Source organism: Cygnus atratus, chromosome 5, assembly GCF_013377495.2.
Source record: "Cygnus atratus isolate AKBS03 ecotype Queensland, Australia chromosome 5, CAtr_DNAZoo_HiC_assembly, whole genome shotgun sequence".
In the NCBI taxonomy this organism is placed as follows: domain Eukaryota; kingdom Metazoa; phylum Chordata; class Aves; order Anseriformes; family Anatidae; genus Cygnus; species Cygnus atratus.
The window spans coordinates 6,427,959-6,447,055 of NC_066366.1; the positions used below are offsets into that span (position 1 = coordinate 6,427,959).

Below are 19,097 nucleotides of genomic sequence, written 5' to 3' on the forward strand. Positions count from 1 at the left end.
TTTGCACATATGATATTGAAAGGTTTCTTTAAACAGCAAGTGTATGTTCTACAAATGCAGTACAGTCCAGATCAGAAGAGAGGATGTTAGGTGTTAGTCAGACTTTTAACAACAAATTTCATGTTCTTACCAATTTTCTTTGAAGATTTAAAACCTAACAAAAGAAAACAAAAAATACCGTTGCTAAATTATTTTGCCAACATGTGTAAACATTACCTAACACTGGTTTTGAACCTTGGTTTTCTTGGGTTAAAAAATAAATAAATAAATCATAAATGTCATTGTCTTGTAAAAGAAGCTTCATTTTAAACATTAAAATATATATTTATGATCATAAAAAAATAAAAAATAAATATTTTAATCCTGATTACGAAGGAAAGACCTCTTTGAGATAGCCCAATAAGAATACTTATTGTTACGGGACTGGAGCAATCAGTAAAGTCATAGATACATCAGGAGAAAGCATTACATTTAGCAAACACATTAACAAAAGAAAGTGAACAAAATTTTTCTGTGAATCTGCAAATCACGGATTTAAATCCGTAAAGCTGATTTAAAAACAGAACACTACAGTTATATCAATTTTATGGTCCCCACAAGATGTAGTGCTGTACGGTACATGTATGGAAAGAGCAGAGGACACAAAAAGTGCAGTATGATTTACTGTATAGGACAAGGGTCATCTCTGGTGCTTTGTATCTGTCTCTACATTGCACTGTATTTTTGCTAAAGCAGCAAAGCCCTTCTTTGCATGACACTTTAGTATTAGACATAGTGATCGTCAAGAGATGACAATGTCACACGAGGACTGCCATCAGCATGTTCTGCAGAGGCTGCCCAGTAGATTTACTGGAGAAAGGAGAAGAGATCTAAACTAAGTTTTTCTCTTTACCCGAGTCCTCGCTTCCAAACTTGTATTTTTAACAAAGAAGAATTACAGATTTGTATTCGTGACATAACTTGATGAGGCCACATGTAGCCTAATTCCCTCGCTTTAACGGGAAGTGATCAACTGGGTCAAGCACAGTGTTTTCTATTCATACAGAAAATGTGACCGTGGAAGCGAAGCTGTAACTCATGAGAAATAAGCAGAGATGGACAAAAGAAAAAAGCAAGGAAGAAAGGGGATTTGATCCAGCTCTCATCAGATGTTCCTGATACATCTCAAATCACAAGTCACCACCATCAACCAAGGGCTTGAAAAAAACACCCAGCATAGCATCCTAGGTGCATCAGAAAAAGCTGTCAGTAAGTGTTAGTAACAAAAAGGTATGATGAGGAGTATTAGAAATGGGAAGTTAAAGCTCTGGACGTCTCACACGTTTCTCACCAAGTAATTCACCTTCATCAGGTCTGGGCTCAGCAACAGTAGTAATAGAAATGAATATACTACACAAAAACAAATGTAAAGCCAGACCACCTACTAAGCATCATCATGTCTTCATTAGTTTACTGGCTTAAAATAAATAAATAAACAATCCCAGAAAACTTGCAAAGGCCCGTGCATAGTAAGTAAACACCATACTGTTTTGTGTGAAGTCGACAAATAGTTATAGCAGTAAAAAAAGTAAAACCAGCTATGAACAGAAAATGCCTGAAGGACAGCTAAAGGCATAGGAAGATGGCTTTAACACAGCTAGTGGCAGGGTGGGTACCACAATAGGGCGGCTGCAAGCAGCTTTCACCAGGAAACGCTTCTCACCATTTCTTTTCCTTCCTTCGTCTTTTGTCACTTTTTGCGGTGCCATTACTTTCTGCGGGGAGCTCCGGCTGGAGCTGGGCTTTCCCGACTCGTTGCTGATGATGGAGCCGTTCTGACTCGGGGACCGGCTGCAAGTAACCATAGCAACAAGAGAGGCTGTAAGCTCTTCTCCACAAACCTCATTTCAAGGTTATTTCATTTGTACATTTTGCACCACTGAGTTTTCAAGTCTGATTTTGTACCAGAATGAGACGGAATACAAACAGCGTGCACAAACACAGAAAAGCAGGCACAGACCGACAGCGTGAGACCACTGCTTCTCCATTAGAGCAGCACTGATAAGCATCTTAAGTGACATCAAAAGCAGCCACTTCTCATGCACAACCCCCACAATATCAGAAGCAGTACTGCAGAGGACAAAAACTCCTGTTATTAATTCAGTGACATTTATAGAGCTAAAATAAAGCAGACCCCTGTTTTTATAAATGTGGCTAAACTAATTCCTTTATTATTTAGCCTGCATTTACACACCTCTATTTTCTCAGCTGTAATGCAAAACTATGTACTCACTTTACGTGTATGCACACACAATGTGATAAGAAAATTCTTTTTTCCTTTTTGCACATAACACAGTTTAGCCAGCACCATTATCTGCTGAAATTCCTTAAAAAAAAAACTTGTTTTACTCAGGCATGGCATATCCTTACACTGAAAGTGCCCCTGCGCAGTGTGAGGAGGGAGGGCAGAGCAGACCCACCACAAGTGTTTGGTCTCAGTGAGGAGCTCCCCTTACTCAGACCAGACATGGTCCGAGTGCACCTCGGGGCTGCTTTGGGAGCCAGCTCTCAGCAGCAGTTCTCTCCTTTTTGGGGTGGGCAGATTATTCAGTCTTAATGCTCAAATTGAGAAAAGCAGGCCAAAGTAGAAGATAGGAAATTTGGTTCTACTCCAGATGCCTGGTGTCACATTGCTTCTAGACTTGAAACTTGCCACAACAGGAATGAAAGCAACCTACAGGACTTGTGTAGTTCCTCGTGCACCCATCTGCAATTAATCACTCCCAATTGGCACGGTCAATGAAAGGATAATGTAAACAGGCTGCATCTCAGGAAAAAAAAATGGCCTTAGTCAAGAGGACTTGCATTTACAGAGAGAAATCAAATCAATGTCTACTGCTGTCACAATGGCTTTGTATTCGGAAAATGGTACCAAAACAAAACAGCTGTGAAGACCATCCTGCAAATTATTGCTGATACTGTATTACCAGCTTGAAACGTTCATTTACCTCCAGTTCTGACTGTCCTGTCTGGGGTCAATAAAGATCATTTACTGTGGTCAGAACAGGAAGGGACAAGTATAAGAAAGTAATTCCTAGGGACTCTCTTGAGGATATGCTAGACGGAAATACATATAATTTGACACAGGCTCTTTCCAGATCCATGAATTTAAGAAAACTCAGCATGCAGTCCACCTCATCTCAGCTTGTGGATTTTCTTGTGAAATTCTATTGAGAATAAACATTCTTGAAAAGTAGAATTTCTCCCCTATAGACCCATCTGTCACTGCTAATGAACAGTCCCAGTAAATACATGATTCCAGGTACAGACTAATACCTGAGGAAAAGCTGCTCTGCTTGGGAACACGGAAAAGAAACAAGTACAGATAGCTTGCACCATGATTTCTGCTGCCACTAAGCTAAATATTCATCATTTTTCAGTGACCATCATATTTATTATCTTTTAAGTTTCCATTGGTAATAATATCAGAGAATGTATACTGACCAGTTACCAGCCACTTCACACTTCATAGCAGTCTGATTTAAATTGACCTTTCCAGACTGCTGAGTAACCAGGACCAAAGAGCAGATACATAAAGGTCAAGAAATATTTCTTCATCTTAAGAAACCATTAAGTTCCATCCCCAGACACAGCTCATGGGAATGAAAAGAGACTAAATTTCTGCATGTTCTCACTTACTCAAGTAATCACCCCAAAGGAGGCAAAACTAACTCTGTAGTACTGTTTGCTTAGGAAGGTACCACAGCAGTACCACAGGCTCAATACATTTTTATAAACAGGGTAACGTTCCTGTGAACTCCTGAATCAAGTGTGCTAACCAACATTTGCTTAAAAAATGGGCAGATTAAGTGGAGGGGGATTTCTACACTCATTCCAAGGACTGAGCAAGGTGCCTAAGCACTTTTTTTAGACAATTAACTAATAGGGCTGCTTTACGTTTTTTGTGTGTATTTCCACATGGCTTTGAAAAGACTTAAAAACATTTTACAAAACAGGTTGTGTTATTAACTGAATTAACTGTGGTAGCACAGCACCAGCAGGTGAAGCTGGTATAACAGTGATCTTCCATTTGCAATTTTACCAGAGAACAGAAGACCGACAGGCACAAAGTCCACTTTGGTTCACACTGAGTGTAAAATCTGATCTTCATGGTTTGAGTGATTTATGGCATGAACAACACACCGCTGACATTAAAAGGACAGAATAACAGTTTACATGCAAAGCAACTACAGTAACCATAGGAATTCTCACCTGGCTTACTCTTCTCTTTTTATACTACCTCCAAACAGTATTGCAGATGATTTACTGTACAACTAGACAAACATACCAAACCTAACATGCCAGCTCAGTAGCCTTCTGTTTCCCTTATTCTGTAGGGAAAACCTCAGTGTATGACCAATGAGAAGGTCCACCCCTCCAAGAAGTGCAGCAACACCAGGTGCTCCGGCCCCATGCTGCATGGGCTGGCACCTCCCACAGCTGCAGATAGCCTCAGTGTCTTTCTGTGACAGCATACAGGAATGTTGTACTGAGTTTTCCAAGCTTTTCTGTTACTCCTACAGGGCAAATATCATTGTGCATTGACACGTGCAAAATGAGGTGACTCATCTACGAAGATTTAATTTTCTATAGAATTTCTCTGCTATAAACACATAACCTTCTTTTGTGTAATCAAATCCCTCCAAGAGGCAAGGACTCTAATGCCTGTGAACTATAAAACAACTGTTGCCTCTACTCATGCTGTTTACAGCATGGTTTTGTTTTCCTCTCTTCCCTTCAGTATCATTCTTCAGCAGTGGCAGTAAAAAGTTGATGATCCTCTGCTCCAAATTAATCCCAAGGACAACAGGTCAAGGAAAATTGGACTTGAAACATGCAAAACACCTGAGGTAAAGGTATAATCTACTTTCCTTGCCTGTCATGACTGAGACAAGAAATACTGACCTAATAGTTTCTGTGAGGATGATTCAGGGTAGACCTCAGCTAAAACTTTATAATGAGAAAGGTAGCAAAGAACAGATTCTTGAAGAAACTATGATGATCCCACCACCGGAAGACTTTAAAGAAATTTAGATAAAGTTCAGGCAGGGGTATCTTTGACAATGCAGTGGAGAAGAGGAAGGGCCAGGTAACTTCCCGGGGAGCTTCTAATCTGTGTTCCTACAACCCTGTAGACTTTGAAGAAACTGCAAACCTGAGAAACTTCACTCTAGACAGTGATGCCATCTAGTCTGCTCTAACATTCCTGAAAGTTTTTCTGCTGTAGATATTTTGAATCTAGAGGTCTTGCTTTAATGACATAATTCAGTGGATGTTTAGGGTTTTCTCTTCAGCTAATGAAGACATTGGGTCCAATTCTGGACTGATGTTGTCTGTCAGTGGAGCTACAGCAGTTTACAATTGCAGAAGTCCTGCCTTTTGCTTCATTTGAGAAATGACCAGTGTTCATGCTCCAGATCCACTGTTTATTTCAGGTTCATTGCTCGTACAATGCCAGAGTGCACAAGAGAGCCACTTCCTATTTACCTCCTCTACACATGTACAACCTGTGAAGATCTCACTTTATTTTATCTTGTATTTTGCAGCAATCATACCCATCCAGTGCAGACAAATGTTACGCCAAGAATATATTGCGGAGGAACCATCTGTCACACACAGAGCGTGGGTGCCAAACCTTACAGTTTTTCCCAAGCAACTGGCAGCATGTACCCCATTCCATCCCTCTGCAGAAACAGGTAACTCCATACCTTTTCCTTGTTTCATTGGATTGGGCAGTTTTAATGGTGCTCCCATCCTGAGTAATTTCTCTCTCCTGGGAGGCAGGAGCATCTCTCACTGCAAGTGGAAGTACGACAGTCTCCTGAGTTACAGGCAAAACTTCATCTTCAGCTCCCTGCTGACCTAAGTGTTGTTTGGCATAATCGAAGCCTTGTACTGGCTGAAAAAAAAAAAAAAAAAAGTGGGCAAAAAAAGTTTCCAGCATGTGTCATATGTTAATACAAAATTTCCAACTGAATATATAATTTCCTCTATCCTTTAACTTCTTTAATTAAATAAACTAGAGGTAAAAATGTGTGGATTACAATATGAATGCCCAACAAAGCAATTTTTCTGATGAGATCTCCATTCCACGTATTTTAAACATGATTAATTAGAACTAAATTGATCTTGGCTAACCTTTCTTTCGCTGCCTTAACACCCCCAGCAATTCCTCTGACAGACAAAGGAAAAATGAAAACAAAAAAGAAGATATTAGGAAGGAGAAAAATAAGACCATACAGAAAATGGAAAACTTTGTCTATGAAAAAATCTTGTGTTTCCAAAGGAGGTGGGAGTAATTTATTCCAGACCAAGACAAAGCAAAATAGGCACAAATAGAAGTTTCATGGGCAAATTTTTCCCCAAAAAAGATCCTTTTCAGAACAGTGAAATTAAATTCCCCCTGGCTTGTAAGTTGCCTACTGAGAAGGTTCTTATTGATTTCACTTGTTTCTCTTGGGAAGTGGCATTCACAAGAGGCTTGCAGCCCAGCATCTGAGGGCTGCGTGCCCAGGCTCTTCTAGCCTGAAGCCACGGCTGTGCTTTTCCTGCTGCCTCTGCAAGCAAAAAGCAGAAATGACAAACGTGATCTGGGCAATGAAGCCACCAAATGTGGATTCTCCCAGTGGAGAAATTAAATCATTTAAGCAAAACTTAACTTTCCAAACTGCATTTTCTATTGCAAAAAAAAATCACTCAAAGAAATTCCTGACCAACTCAGGAAAAAATATGTGTATCAGAGCAATGTCAATTCATCATCACTACCCCATGGCAAGTCATGATGCTATCGTCCCTGACAGAGCCGTCTGCTTGCCTCCTCTGAATGCAAGGTACCGCAAAAGCAGCCACCAAATTAACTATTAGGGGAGGAAATGAGGAATGGAAGCAGAAGCTGTGTGAAGGCAGCTAGGAAGAACTTACTGCACACTATCCTAGAAAACAATATCTTTAACCAAAATAATGTTTATTCAGCCTTATTATCTATATTAACTGTCAGTCAAGATCATCATAGTTATTCTCCAAAACAGGAAACAACAAAGAAAAGCTGATTAAATCAGGTATTTCTCCCTCTGTGCCTTTCAAATAGTAGAATTTACAACTTTTAATTCATATCTTATTTAAAGCAAAAAATAGCAAAGCCAGAACTTGAAAATTTTTACAGAACTCTATGGAGTCCCAGCTTGGATGTGCCAAAGGAACAAAATGAAGGATTATTTTAATCTGAGTTCTACTTACCACCATGTCTGGTAACAAACTGCATTAAAAATGAATAGATGAAAAAGCCATCCTCATCAGCGGACATATTGCGTTAAATAAAATTTGATCTTGGAACCCTGCTCTGAGAAAGCCCACAGGAACAGATGGCTTCACCACCCCTGAAGGGAACTGGCAAGACTGAATCACGATCAGGCACTGCTAAAGCACAGCAAGCATAGGTGTCCAATAAGGCCACAGTACTGAGAAAGACCGAAGGAGAGCGATTTGAATATTGATTTTGAAATAATAAACGAATGATCAGACAATTAAATTACACTGTCTGGCATAGGGCACAATGAATACAGGGAGTTTTTTGGGACATTTTTTTTTCTCTGTAGTGATCACAAAAAAGACACTGATATTTAAATAAAAAGAAAGAAAAGAACAAAAAAGGAAACAAAGAAGAAAAATGTAAGGTTATTCCCTCCCTCTGCATATACCCATGTACACAGACAGATTCTCTGATCTTTTTTTTCCATGCCCTTTATCAATTTGATAGTGGCTGTTTTCTCATGGCCTGCAGTATTTGCTTTTGCTTGAGGGTCTTAGACTGCAGATCTTATCTCTGTTTACCTGCAAGCTTATATTTTCATGCGCTAAAAGAAAGGAAAGGTGACAAATCAGATTACAGCCTTTAAAAAAAAGCATGCTGTGAATTCAGAAACAAGAAAGGTAAAAAGTAACATCTATCCAAAACCTCAAAGTAAAAACAGTATCTCAAAACAAAAGCAGCATTTAAAGAGCATTAAAATAAATTCCCATCGGAATTCTGCCTATTTGCCTATTTACTACTTTTAATGGTGCAACTGGAAAGTCAATTGGAAAAAATGGAAACCTTGCCATTACCCTTCAACTTAGTCCTGATGTCACTGGCTGCTCAGTCAGTTCAGAATGGCAACACAATGCAACACAATTCTTAAGATACTATAAACTAAACTGTATATGAGAGGTCATTTTTTAAACTTTACTTATTTAGCCTTCAGTCTGTTACAACAACGTCATTTCTAATTTACCAGGCAGAGGCAGCAATCCTGCTGTTATATCGTAGCTCCCTTCTGCAGAATGATATTGTAATGCTGGGCATTTCATTACCCCTCTGTGCTGTGTTCACGCATCCTGTCCTGCTGACATGGGACAGAGTCCTTGAAGGGCAGTGGCAGACAGCTCTGCTCTGTGAAGAACTGCAGCGTCCCTCTGCTCGCAGCAGCAGCAGGACTGCAGCGATGAACAGGCAGCTCCGCTCTGCCAGCTCCCCTGGTACAGGACTTTTGAAATAGAAACACCTCTCAAAACAAAAACAGATGAAACCCAAGGCTGTTGGTATCCCATAACATTCTCTTCTCTATGCAGTTTACTGTAGGTTCTAAAGGTATCATAAAACTATTGCAATGATTCAACAGCAAGACCCAGGCTCACAGAAAAAAAAAATTTAAAGCTGTTCCTTAAACTAAAAATCATGCTGCTGTGGCTCCACTTACAGAACAGATTTAGCATTAATCAAGCTGTCTCAGGCACTTTTGTAAGCAATGAAATATATTTATTTTAAATGTGATGTAGATATGTCATCATCCGCTACTTGTATTGCCAAACTACGTGAAATGAAGAAATTACAGTTCCAGTAACTACTGCTATTCCTGATATAACTAATGTTGGAATTAAAAATAAAATTTTTCTTTTCAAAATGACCTTATTACATTACCTTCCCAAAATACATTCCTTAGCCTTATTTTAAGTAAAGATGCTGAAATCAGGACAGACAAAGCCAGACCATTCCCACCCTGCTGCAGGATTTATCTTCCGTGGTCCATATGCCCATGTATACCCTAAGCTAGGTCTGGCTGAACCTTTCTGATGGAACCATCTTTGCAAAAACAAACAGCAATCAATTTAGCTTTCATTTTGAAATGCATCACTATCTCTATAATGAAATATATTATATTTTATGGAGTCTCAAAATATACCAAAAATGACCTGCAGATTCTTCTGTACTAGCATTTTAGTTTGGATCAGGAGTGCACTTTTGAAGCGAATCTCCAAATTACCTTCACTGGCCACACTTTGCTTCACATCTCAAAGCTCATGAATCTCCTTTCAGATAAAAGAAAAATGGAAAATGTTACTCTAGAAGTGAGTCTGCTGTACTGCAGTTGCAAATCAGAATCATAGAATGGTTTGGATTGGAAGGGACGTTAAATATCTAATCCCAACTCCCCTGCCATTGGCAGGGACCCCTCCCACCAGACCAAGTTGCCCAAAGCCCCATCCAGCCTGGCCTTGAACAATCCCAGGGTTGGGGCATCCACAGCTTCTCTGGGCAATCTGTACCAATGTGTCACCAGCCTCAGAGTAAAGACTTTCTTCCTAATATCTAATGTAAATCTACCTTTTTTTAGTTTAAAACATTACTCCTTGTCCTATAACTACTCTCTCTGACAAGGAGTCCCTCTCCTGAGAGCAAATGTGCAGTAAAATCTCCTGAAATGAGTATAGTGTGGATGCTGGCAGCTCAGCACCAACTGTTTTAATCTGCAGATTAAACTCCTGTGTGATGACATTGATTACTAATGTAAATTCAGCCTGACTGAACAAGTTTCCACCTGACCACCTGTATTACAGTCTGATTAAATTCTGGTTTCTCAGGGAAAAGTCAAAATTTGACATTCTCTTTCTTTTTGGAATGACAACTGTGGAATATTAAAAATTTTTCAAGTTCTTTGCTGTAACCTCTGCCAGCAGTCTTTTGTTGTTGTTGTTGTTGTTTTGTTTTGTTTTTTAATAGTAACTTTGTTCCGCTGCAAAGCATCCCATAATGATGGCCAGCTCAAAACAATGTACAAATGTAGTTTCACTTTGCATTTCAGCTGGTAATAAGATTGCATATAAGAAGAATTAAATGTTGCACAGTATTTGCAGTAGCCCCTAATAAAGTATGATCTGTATTTCAGACATTTCAATGGGGCATTATGTGATATCACTGCAGTGGTATTAATTTTTGTTTGCGTTTGCAATATTATTTGTTTCAGTTTTTCAGATCTAGTCTTAACACTAGTGTGATAATGTCAGATAAGTAGATGAGCATACTGTAAATGAATGAAAATGTCCGTTCTGTATCATTTTGGTTAAAAATGTCTTTTTCCAGCTGGCACCAGCTGTACCCATCTGCAACTAAGCTGAGGAGAAAAGACCTGTCATATGCATTCTTCAGCTCTCCCACCAATTTACATTTTTCAGCACTACCAGCAGCGAAGTTGAAATCACAATAATCCTGCTGTCTGCAGCATTAGGAAACAAATGAAAAAATTTTTCATTTCAATCCCATGCCAATGAAAAAGAACAAAGCCAACTAAAAGGGTGAAGGAACAGTACGACTAATACACACACTCTGTGGATACAGACTCCTAACTTTGGCTGGCCCTGTCTAAGAGCAACATTGCAAAGGCAGACTTTTTTCATTACAGAAACAAAATACTATTCTGTAACATATTTCTGCTAGATAATCAAACTGGAAATGTATTTGATTTAAAATATATATGTACATATATATCTCTCCTTATATTAGGCTAGTAAGTTTAAGGAAAATTTCATTGTTTGAACCCAATCAACAATATCCATAAATAAATTAGAAAGTTCAGACCATCTAAAAGGAAAATAGCATTTGGAGAAACTTTCTGAAGAATTTAAAAAAAAATCTCTGAATTACCAGCTGCATGGAGCACTTCTGATTAGGACCAGGTCTGAACTACTACCAAAGCCCACAACTTCAACTGTTGCTATGCACAGCACATAGAAGCAGCTCAGGCCATGGGTTTGAGAATGAGATTCAAAGGCAGAAATGCTGCTGACAAGACCTAGGTGTGATATTCCGTGTCCTAATCTGTACACCAACTTCATGAAGGAAGCAACTGTCCTGATTATAGCCTACTTAGCCCAAATGGCAAAGTGCTTTCCATCACTGTGTAACAGCTACTCTGTCACACAGCAAATGTCAAACTGTGAAGTAATCTGATGAGTCCTGAGTAGAACAGAAGGGTAATTGCTCTGACCAGAGGTATCAAGAACAGAGAAATCCAAAGACCCAACCTGTGAGCGGTGACCACATGAATTCCAAACGCCCCTCACCTGCATCTAGCACAGAATCAGAGTTAAAACGTCAGAAAGCAAATGGATGTCTTGGATGTGGAGATTTGTCACTCACTTTAGCTCTTTGAGGCAGGTTCATCATGGTGTCCGGTTTGAAGTCATTCTTGTTTTTTCTGCACAGAACTGCCGTAATGATAATGATGATAACCGTAACCACAGCAATGGGAGCCAGCACTGCTGCAATGATCCACAGGTTGTTTGGTGGGTTCTTCACCACAGCTATAGAAAATTGCAAACCAACACTGGTAAGTTTTACTGTGTAAATGAAAGATTCAAGTTGCTTCCAACAGTGTCTTCAGCTGCCTATAATAATTAGTATAAAAGGATTGTTAGTAACCTAACTATGCCTTTGTATTTATTAAATAAAAAAATGAATCAACAATACTGTTCAATTCACAAATATCTGAGTTCTCTTCTTTAGTTAGTTATAGCCAGCTGCAAAACTAGCCATCAGCTCCCAAGTTAGATATCACTCAAATATTCATTTACAGAATAAGCGCACACACACACAAAAAGAGATGTAATTAATACATTCTTAACTACTTTTCAAAACAAAACCAGCTTATAGTAAGATAGCATGATAGTATGTGTGTTGAAAGTGTACACACAGAGTCCAAACCTGGTGTCACAGACTTGCAGGCTCAGCAAGAATAAATTGGCTCAGCTTTGAGACAATGAAGTTAAGAACACTAACAGTTATTACTGACATCAACAGGGCAATAAGAAAATGCTTCAGTTGTGCTCTAGAAATACTTTGTCATAGTTAAGGTCAAAATTAATCCATTATTTCTGAAGGAAGAGAAGTGATGAGGTTGGAAAGAGCTATTTACAGATATATTAATAATGGCATCAGGAAAAGGGTACATTTCAGAAATGCGGTGGTGCTTAAATGTTTTAGACTCCTTTTCATCATAATAAAGTCCCTTAGTATGCATGCTCAACTCGTACACACATAAACGACCCTCCTGTGACACAAACTCAGTTCTCATTATATTTCGTTCTGGAAAAACACCAGATAATCTCCTTATGATTCTGTATTTGCTTTACTGAAATATTTTGTGGACTTCAACATACTTTCTCTATTTATTTTCCTGTGCCACTGGTTACTGGCATGGATAGGCAATTGTGAACAAACCAATGTAAAACAGCCTTTCCTACTTCCTTGAGGACTAGTGCTTTCAAATGTCATTGCGCTTATTAGCTGTCAGAGGCACACAGCATCTCTCAGGATCAGACTTTGAATGCACACCATCTTGCTCAGCAGTAGTTATGAAAGCCAGCTGAAAATCTTTCTGAAGCTTGAGCCCCTTTTCTTTGTATACGTGCAACTTCTTGCAAAGCCAATACAGTTTATTGGGCTAGGCAGGAATAGCACCGTTAGGTACCTAACAGTAACTGTATGCTTAGAGACTCTCCAAAAACCTCTGAACCTCTGAACCTCTCTCTCTGAACCCCAGGATTAAGTAACCTTTCAAGGTTCACTTCTCAATGAGCTTATATAATTCTAAATTAATGACCCTGGATATGTAGTTTGGGAACGAAAGGGCTGTGGGGAAGGAAAGAGAATCTGAATTTTATCAGACAACAATAAGCATAACAACAATCATAGACTGCTGTTGTGTAAGCAGAAAACAATTTTTGAAAAATCGTAACTATTCTTTGTAGAGAACTCAGAAGAAACAATGGCCTTATGACTAATAGGACAGACATTTTGGAATCCTAGTTTGCATCTTCAGTTCAGTTACTGGTTTCCAATGTGACCTTGAATAAGTCAATCCACAATTCATGCTACTCAACAGGACGTCGGTGGATTTTGAAACAAGCCTTTCATTTTGCTATAGCTCAGTCCCTCACGTACAGAATGGTAACATCTATATTTTTTGTTATTACTTATCTGTCTTGTCTAACCAGACTATAAGCTCCTGAGGGTAGATGTCTTTTCTTACTGCATTTTGGTACAGAGCTTTTCATTCTGCTATAACAGAAATTATAATGAGTGAAAATGAAATGCACACAAAGTATTTTCTTTGGGAATACAAAGGCAGACTACAAACACTGTGTCTAAAATGAAACAAATTGATTTTTTTTCTCTAAAAAGCTATAAAGGTAGTTCTACTTCCTACATTTCAAATACTCTGGCTTCACAATCTCAGTTAACCAAGGTCATAATTTCAATTTCTGTAAGTTTTGTTTATAATACTCTATGCATGTTTAACTTGTATGAAAATCTGTGGTTGAATGAGGCTGCCTTCTCAGACCATGGAAACACAAAGTTAGATCATCATCATCAGCTGTCATATAATTATCTAAATTCCCACATAAATCATAAAACTGCATGAAGAGTTATAAAGCTGCTATACGTTTTCTACAGTTATTTTAGTAAAAACAATAGCAAGAAATACTGTAATTGAAAACAAAGTAGTTTGGAATTTAAATGCTAGACTATGAAGACAGGAATGGAGATCTGGGGTTTTAGTCCAGTAAAAGTCGATTACGGACCATGATCAAATCAAGAATCAGGTACAGTATTGTGCATTCCCTGGAAATGATATCGTACTTAAGTATTCTAACTCAATCATATACTTATGGATGATACATCAATTACTTACTACAGTGGTTCCTTCTTTTCCTATCACCATTACATGTAATTATTTCAATATCACCTCTCCTCTAGGCAGAAGAGATGGCTGAAATAATGGACCCAGGAAGTCCCATTTTATATACTTTTCAGCCAGTAAGGAGATCCAGTGTGGAAACCCACATTAGAACTTTAATTCCACCTGGATAAACATCTTGGAAAAGTGGAGAGATTGTTAAAGACATCAATTCATACATTAAACTGTTATTAAAAAAAATAGAGAAATGTCAAAAGGACTCTTACGATCAGCTTGAACTTGAATCACATAACCTAATGTCAAGGCCATCCTCTGGGAGTCAACAGTACTCAAAATTTTGGCAGCTGCAGTGCCCAGCAAAGGTTTGCCATTATATAAAGTATAGTACGTCAGTTCAGCTGGCTCCTTGGGTCCTGGAATTCGTTGGATTTTAACCATCTTTCAAAAAAAAAAAAGAGAAAGAAATAAATTTCAGTTGTATCATACCATCACAAAACCAGCAAGAAGCTACCTGAAGGCAGTGCACGCAGTCTGTCAGACCCAATGTAAGTGTTAGCTCCATGCACCCAAGCAGGGCTTCCTCTCACCATGTCCCAGTCTATTAAAATTAGTGAGGACTGACTGCCTTCATAAAAATCCTTAAACATAATCCTAATGTAAACCCTTGTACTAGGAAAAGCATGCACTAAAAAAAGGAAAGGACATTAGAGTCCTGTTGAACATTGAAAGCTACACTTTACCAGCACATTGCAGTTCAAAAATTCCCTCACATTTTACTGCTACGTTCATTATTTTTGATCCAAGGCTAACAATAAAAAGAACCATGTTTTCTCAATTTTATTCAGCAGAACACCAGGAGAATTTAAAATTGTACCTCTACCTTTCCTGAGAGTAGAGGAAGTGTCAAACACTTGGAATGATAAGAGGAAAAAATGAGCTTTTTTTTTTTTTTTGAGATCCTTCTCCATTATGTTGAAGCCTAAAATATGTCATATTTTCCGGGAAAATTTTAAAAGGTTCACACTTCTCATAAATAAAAATGTATTTCTTCTTTTAAAAATTCTTTCAGTGGGAAAATACACAGAATTGTGGGCAAATAAGAAAAGTGGTAATTTGTTTTTATATCTCACAACAAGCAATTATTGAAAAATAACACATAACAAAAGGAAAAAGTAGTAACTTGTCATGCATTTTGGAGAAGAGTCCCTCTTTGAATCCCCTACAACTAACATCAATTGGCTAAGTTAGTAAGAAAGCAATATAAGGTTGTTTCAAATAAATGAATGGGAAATGTTGCCACATAAGGGAAAGATGATTAATAAATTATCTCTGCTTCATAATGTGATCTGTGGACATATAATTTGATGACTAACCATGTATAAGGACTGTTTCATACATTTTTTTCAATGAAAAAAGTTCTGCCTTTATTGATGGAAGAGATAGGAAGCTTCTTTTTTCATCCCTTAAGAACAAAAATCAGAACTACTCATTGTTTCCAATATAAGACTTTTTGATAAAATATGTATATTGTATTTATCTTCACAGGAACCGAAGGCAAAATATTTATTGACACTGATTAACTAATGACAACTTTTAGAAGATGAGAGGCATGAAAACATGTCTGACTTTAGAAAAAGGAATTCATTAGTAATGCCATGCATATTGCATTCACTGCTTTGGTGTTCATGAAAAAAAGACAGGAAACCTCAACCCGGTTAGAGTTTTCCACACAAATTCAGGCGGTATGCATCCAAACAAGCCCCTTCCAAAACATGTCTAGGTGCAACTGATGTTGCATCAACCACCTGCACAGTGTAGCTGCCCACAGTAGTGGCACGTTTAAATCGTCTTCCTTGCTGATGGGACATCATGAACAGTGGGGCCAAGCGCTGCTCCATTAGTCTTGCAAAGCTCTGATTGTTCAGTCCCAACAATGCAATATCAACCCCTTGTATAACTGTGGGAATGGAGAAAATCAAACATCAGCACATCTTACACCGACAGATTAAGTAACACATGGTTTGCAGGGCTGTTTGACAGGGACCAACTAGATTAGAAGAAAAATAGAAAAACAGAAAAATAGAAAATTAGAAAAACACCTAATCTATAATCTCCAATGTAAAAAGTCAGTGAAAACCTGTTTGAGAGCTGTCTGGTTTTATGCTTGTCAAAGGAACAGCCAGATCCTCCTGTTAACTAAACAATACTTTTTTTTTTTACCCAGCAGTTTTGAAACCTGAAGTTAGAATTTTGTACAACTGTTTGGAAAAAAATACTATTTGTTTGAGAGTATTGAACAGACATTTCATAAGTGCTAATGGATGTAAAATAAAATGTACACTGAATTTACATAAAGTTCAAATAAGTGATACAGCATGCTAATTTAGTTCACATATGTGTATGATTTCTCAATATTATTTTAAAATTCATTTGGGAACAACATTTTTTTTAACAACTTTGTTCCCATTATAATACCAAGAGTATTCCATTACAGTAAGTGCATGAAGGCACGAAATGGAGTATCAGGTTCATGGGGTCCACATGGGGGGAGCTGTACTTCAGAGGATGACAGTCTCTGCATGTATTTACTTTTAACCTCAAAATTATGAATAGATGTAACAGACACCACCAAGTCACACTGGATATTGGAAGAAGACTTCAGAATCTAAGCCATTTCATGACAGATTTCTTATCCTTTGCTCTCCTGAGCATTAAACAATTTGATTAAACAAAATGATAATACTCTTGTATCTACTGACTCGACGGTGTCTGGGAAAAGGGGTCTCTTCTCTCTTGACGAGTTAGCACTTCTAAAGGCAAAACAATTCTGAATGACCATGTGATACTAGTGAAATGATTGTGATAAAGCAAGAATTTTTTAACTTAATAGCATTGCCTGCACCTTTTTTTCCCATAAACACAAAGTTATACGTTTAATGCTTCAGGTGGAAGATGCAAAAATTCCTGGACCCAGACACATAGTCATCAAATGATATCAAACTTTCCTTGGTTTAACAGATCACCTTTCTTCCTGTGTAATGTCTACAAGCCTCTTCTGATTTCAGATTTAAATCTAAATCCCACAAACAAGCAAACAAACAAACAAAACCCCTGTGTTTTAAATCTCTGAAAAGACAATGTTGCTCTTCTAAGTGCTTAAACCCCAAAATGGCATAGATTTTGAGGCAAGTGTTGGATGCAGGAGATTGCTGTGCTTAAGGTGACAACTCACAGTTATGTCCAAGAGTAACTTAAAATAAATTTGCCCAGCTGAATGCAACAGAAAGGGTCGGTGGACAGTTATTTATTTTGTATAAAATTACTGCACAGACGTGCTTATATAATTGAACACTAAAAATTATTCTCTCAAGTGCAAGGAAGGAGATTAAAAAGTACCTGTGATCACCCAGTAGTCTCTAGTTGACTCTGAGACATCAAGGTTTGGGTACTCCAAAGCTTTAAAATAAAAGTTGACATTATTTCGTAATATTGCAACATCCTACATACGTCCTTAAACAATATGGTTAATCAGACACTGATAAATAAGATTGAACTACAGCTTTTCTATGAGCATTGTACAAAGGACAGTACTACCCAACCCAGGAAGAGATCTAGAGGCATAATTTTCAGGATTACAGTTTCTCTTCTGTCTGGAAAAGGGCACGGAGTATAGGTACTGTACCACACAGAATATATATCTTCTGCTGCCAAAGTATTGGCTACTACATTTTCTGAGGTAATGCTAAGTGTTGCCCATTACTAAAGATGATACCTAATATGCATGTCTCTGTGTTATATACATCTCTGCTGCTTCCTCCATGCGAGTAATCAGCTGGTGGAAAACAAGAGGACTTTCCACCATAATTCTTGTGAGTTCATCTTACTTAAGTCAGACCACAATTTCAACATAAAATAATATTAATTAAAATAAACAAGTGCCAGCTTCCACCAATCTAAGTGCAGTTTCACATAAATTATAAACGAGATTAGTAAAACTGAGAAAACACCTTAAAGTGAGGGTGCAGGCACATTAAAAGCATGCAACATTTCAGGTGTTACTAGCATATGTGCTTACAGCTGTGAGAAACTGATATTTACAATTTTGATGCTTTTTGTTAGGTTTTTAATCTCAAAAGTGCATTAGGCTGTAAAGTTTAATATGCTGCTAATTCATTATACACATCAGCATTTTTTCAATAGATCTATGCAAAGTGGAAAGCATTAATATTTGGTACTTAGTTTAGAAAATATACGTGCTTTCCATGTTGATACACTGCTATTTAGTTACCTTGATTTTTAAACTCCAAAGTGGTTTGAAATAATAAACATAGTACAACATCTGATTATGCACAGTAACTGCTTTTCAGAAAGAATTTCACTGTGAGTCCTGAGCGGTGCATTTCCATGATAGACTGCAAGGGCTCTGGAGGAGCCACCAGAGTCTAGGGGGAAATTGTGTGGTCTGAAAATGACAACAATATTTATTTGAAAAACTGAAACCACTGCACTGCCACATGAATAAGCATAAACCACTTTTCAAAGTAAACATTTTCACAATGCATGCCATCGATCTCAAAGCCATAAATACTATGTGAGCATTAAGTTCATGCATTTGCTGTATACCTGCTGCATTGGGAATAAAACGAAGAACTCCAGAATGAGCTATAAGCCATTACTTGTCACAGGAACACTTGCTAAAGACTCTATCATGTCAGTTCATCACGTACGGTGATCGGCAGAGAACTGCAATACTACACAAGACTCCTCATAAGTGCCAAACGTCTTCTACAGCTCCTGACTACTGAGCATATGCCAATACTGCTCTTACAAAAAGCACCATAAGCCTTTTCCTATGCAACAGGCCCATTCTTGAGACAAAATAATAATAATAATAACCCAAGCACAGGCATCATCAAAATTTCCTAGGACTTAGTCCTTGTACTCCTGCATGCCCTGTGAGGACAAGTCCTGCATGCAGGGCACTCTGACAGGCTCACATGCGAGCTACGAAAAGGAAGGAGTCTGTCTCGTGATGAATGGTCCACA

At 38.1% G+C, this 19,097-nt stretch overlaps 1 protein-coding gene across 1 annotated transcript in view; it reads right to left on the reverse strand.

Moving 5' to 3' along the window:
- Positions 1-19,097, reverse strand: part of KIAA1549L (KIAA1549 like) — a 125,672-nt gene that overhangs the window by 41,059 nt on the left and 65,516 nt on the right. The window contains exons 8-14 of the mRNA XM_035550330.1: positions 17,448-17,507; positions 15,857-16,008; positions 14,318-14,489; positions 11,492-11,655; positions 5,748-5,938; positions 1,703-1,830; positions 131-154 (exon numbers count right to left, since the gene is read on the reverse strand). Coding sequence (XP_035406223.1) covers positions 131-154; positions 1,703-1,830; positions 5,748-5,938; positions 11,492-11,655; positions 14,318-14,489; positions 15,857-16,008; positions 17,448-17,507 — 891 coding nt within the window. The remainder of the gene's footprint in view (positions 1-130; positions 155-1,702; positions 1,831-5,747; positions 5,939-11,491; positions 11,656-14,317; positions 14,490-15,856; positions 16,009-17,447; positions 17,508-19,097) is intronic.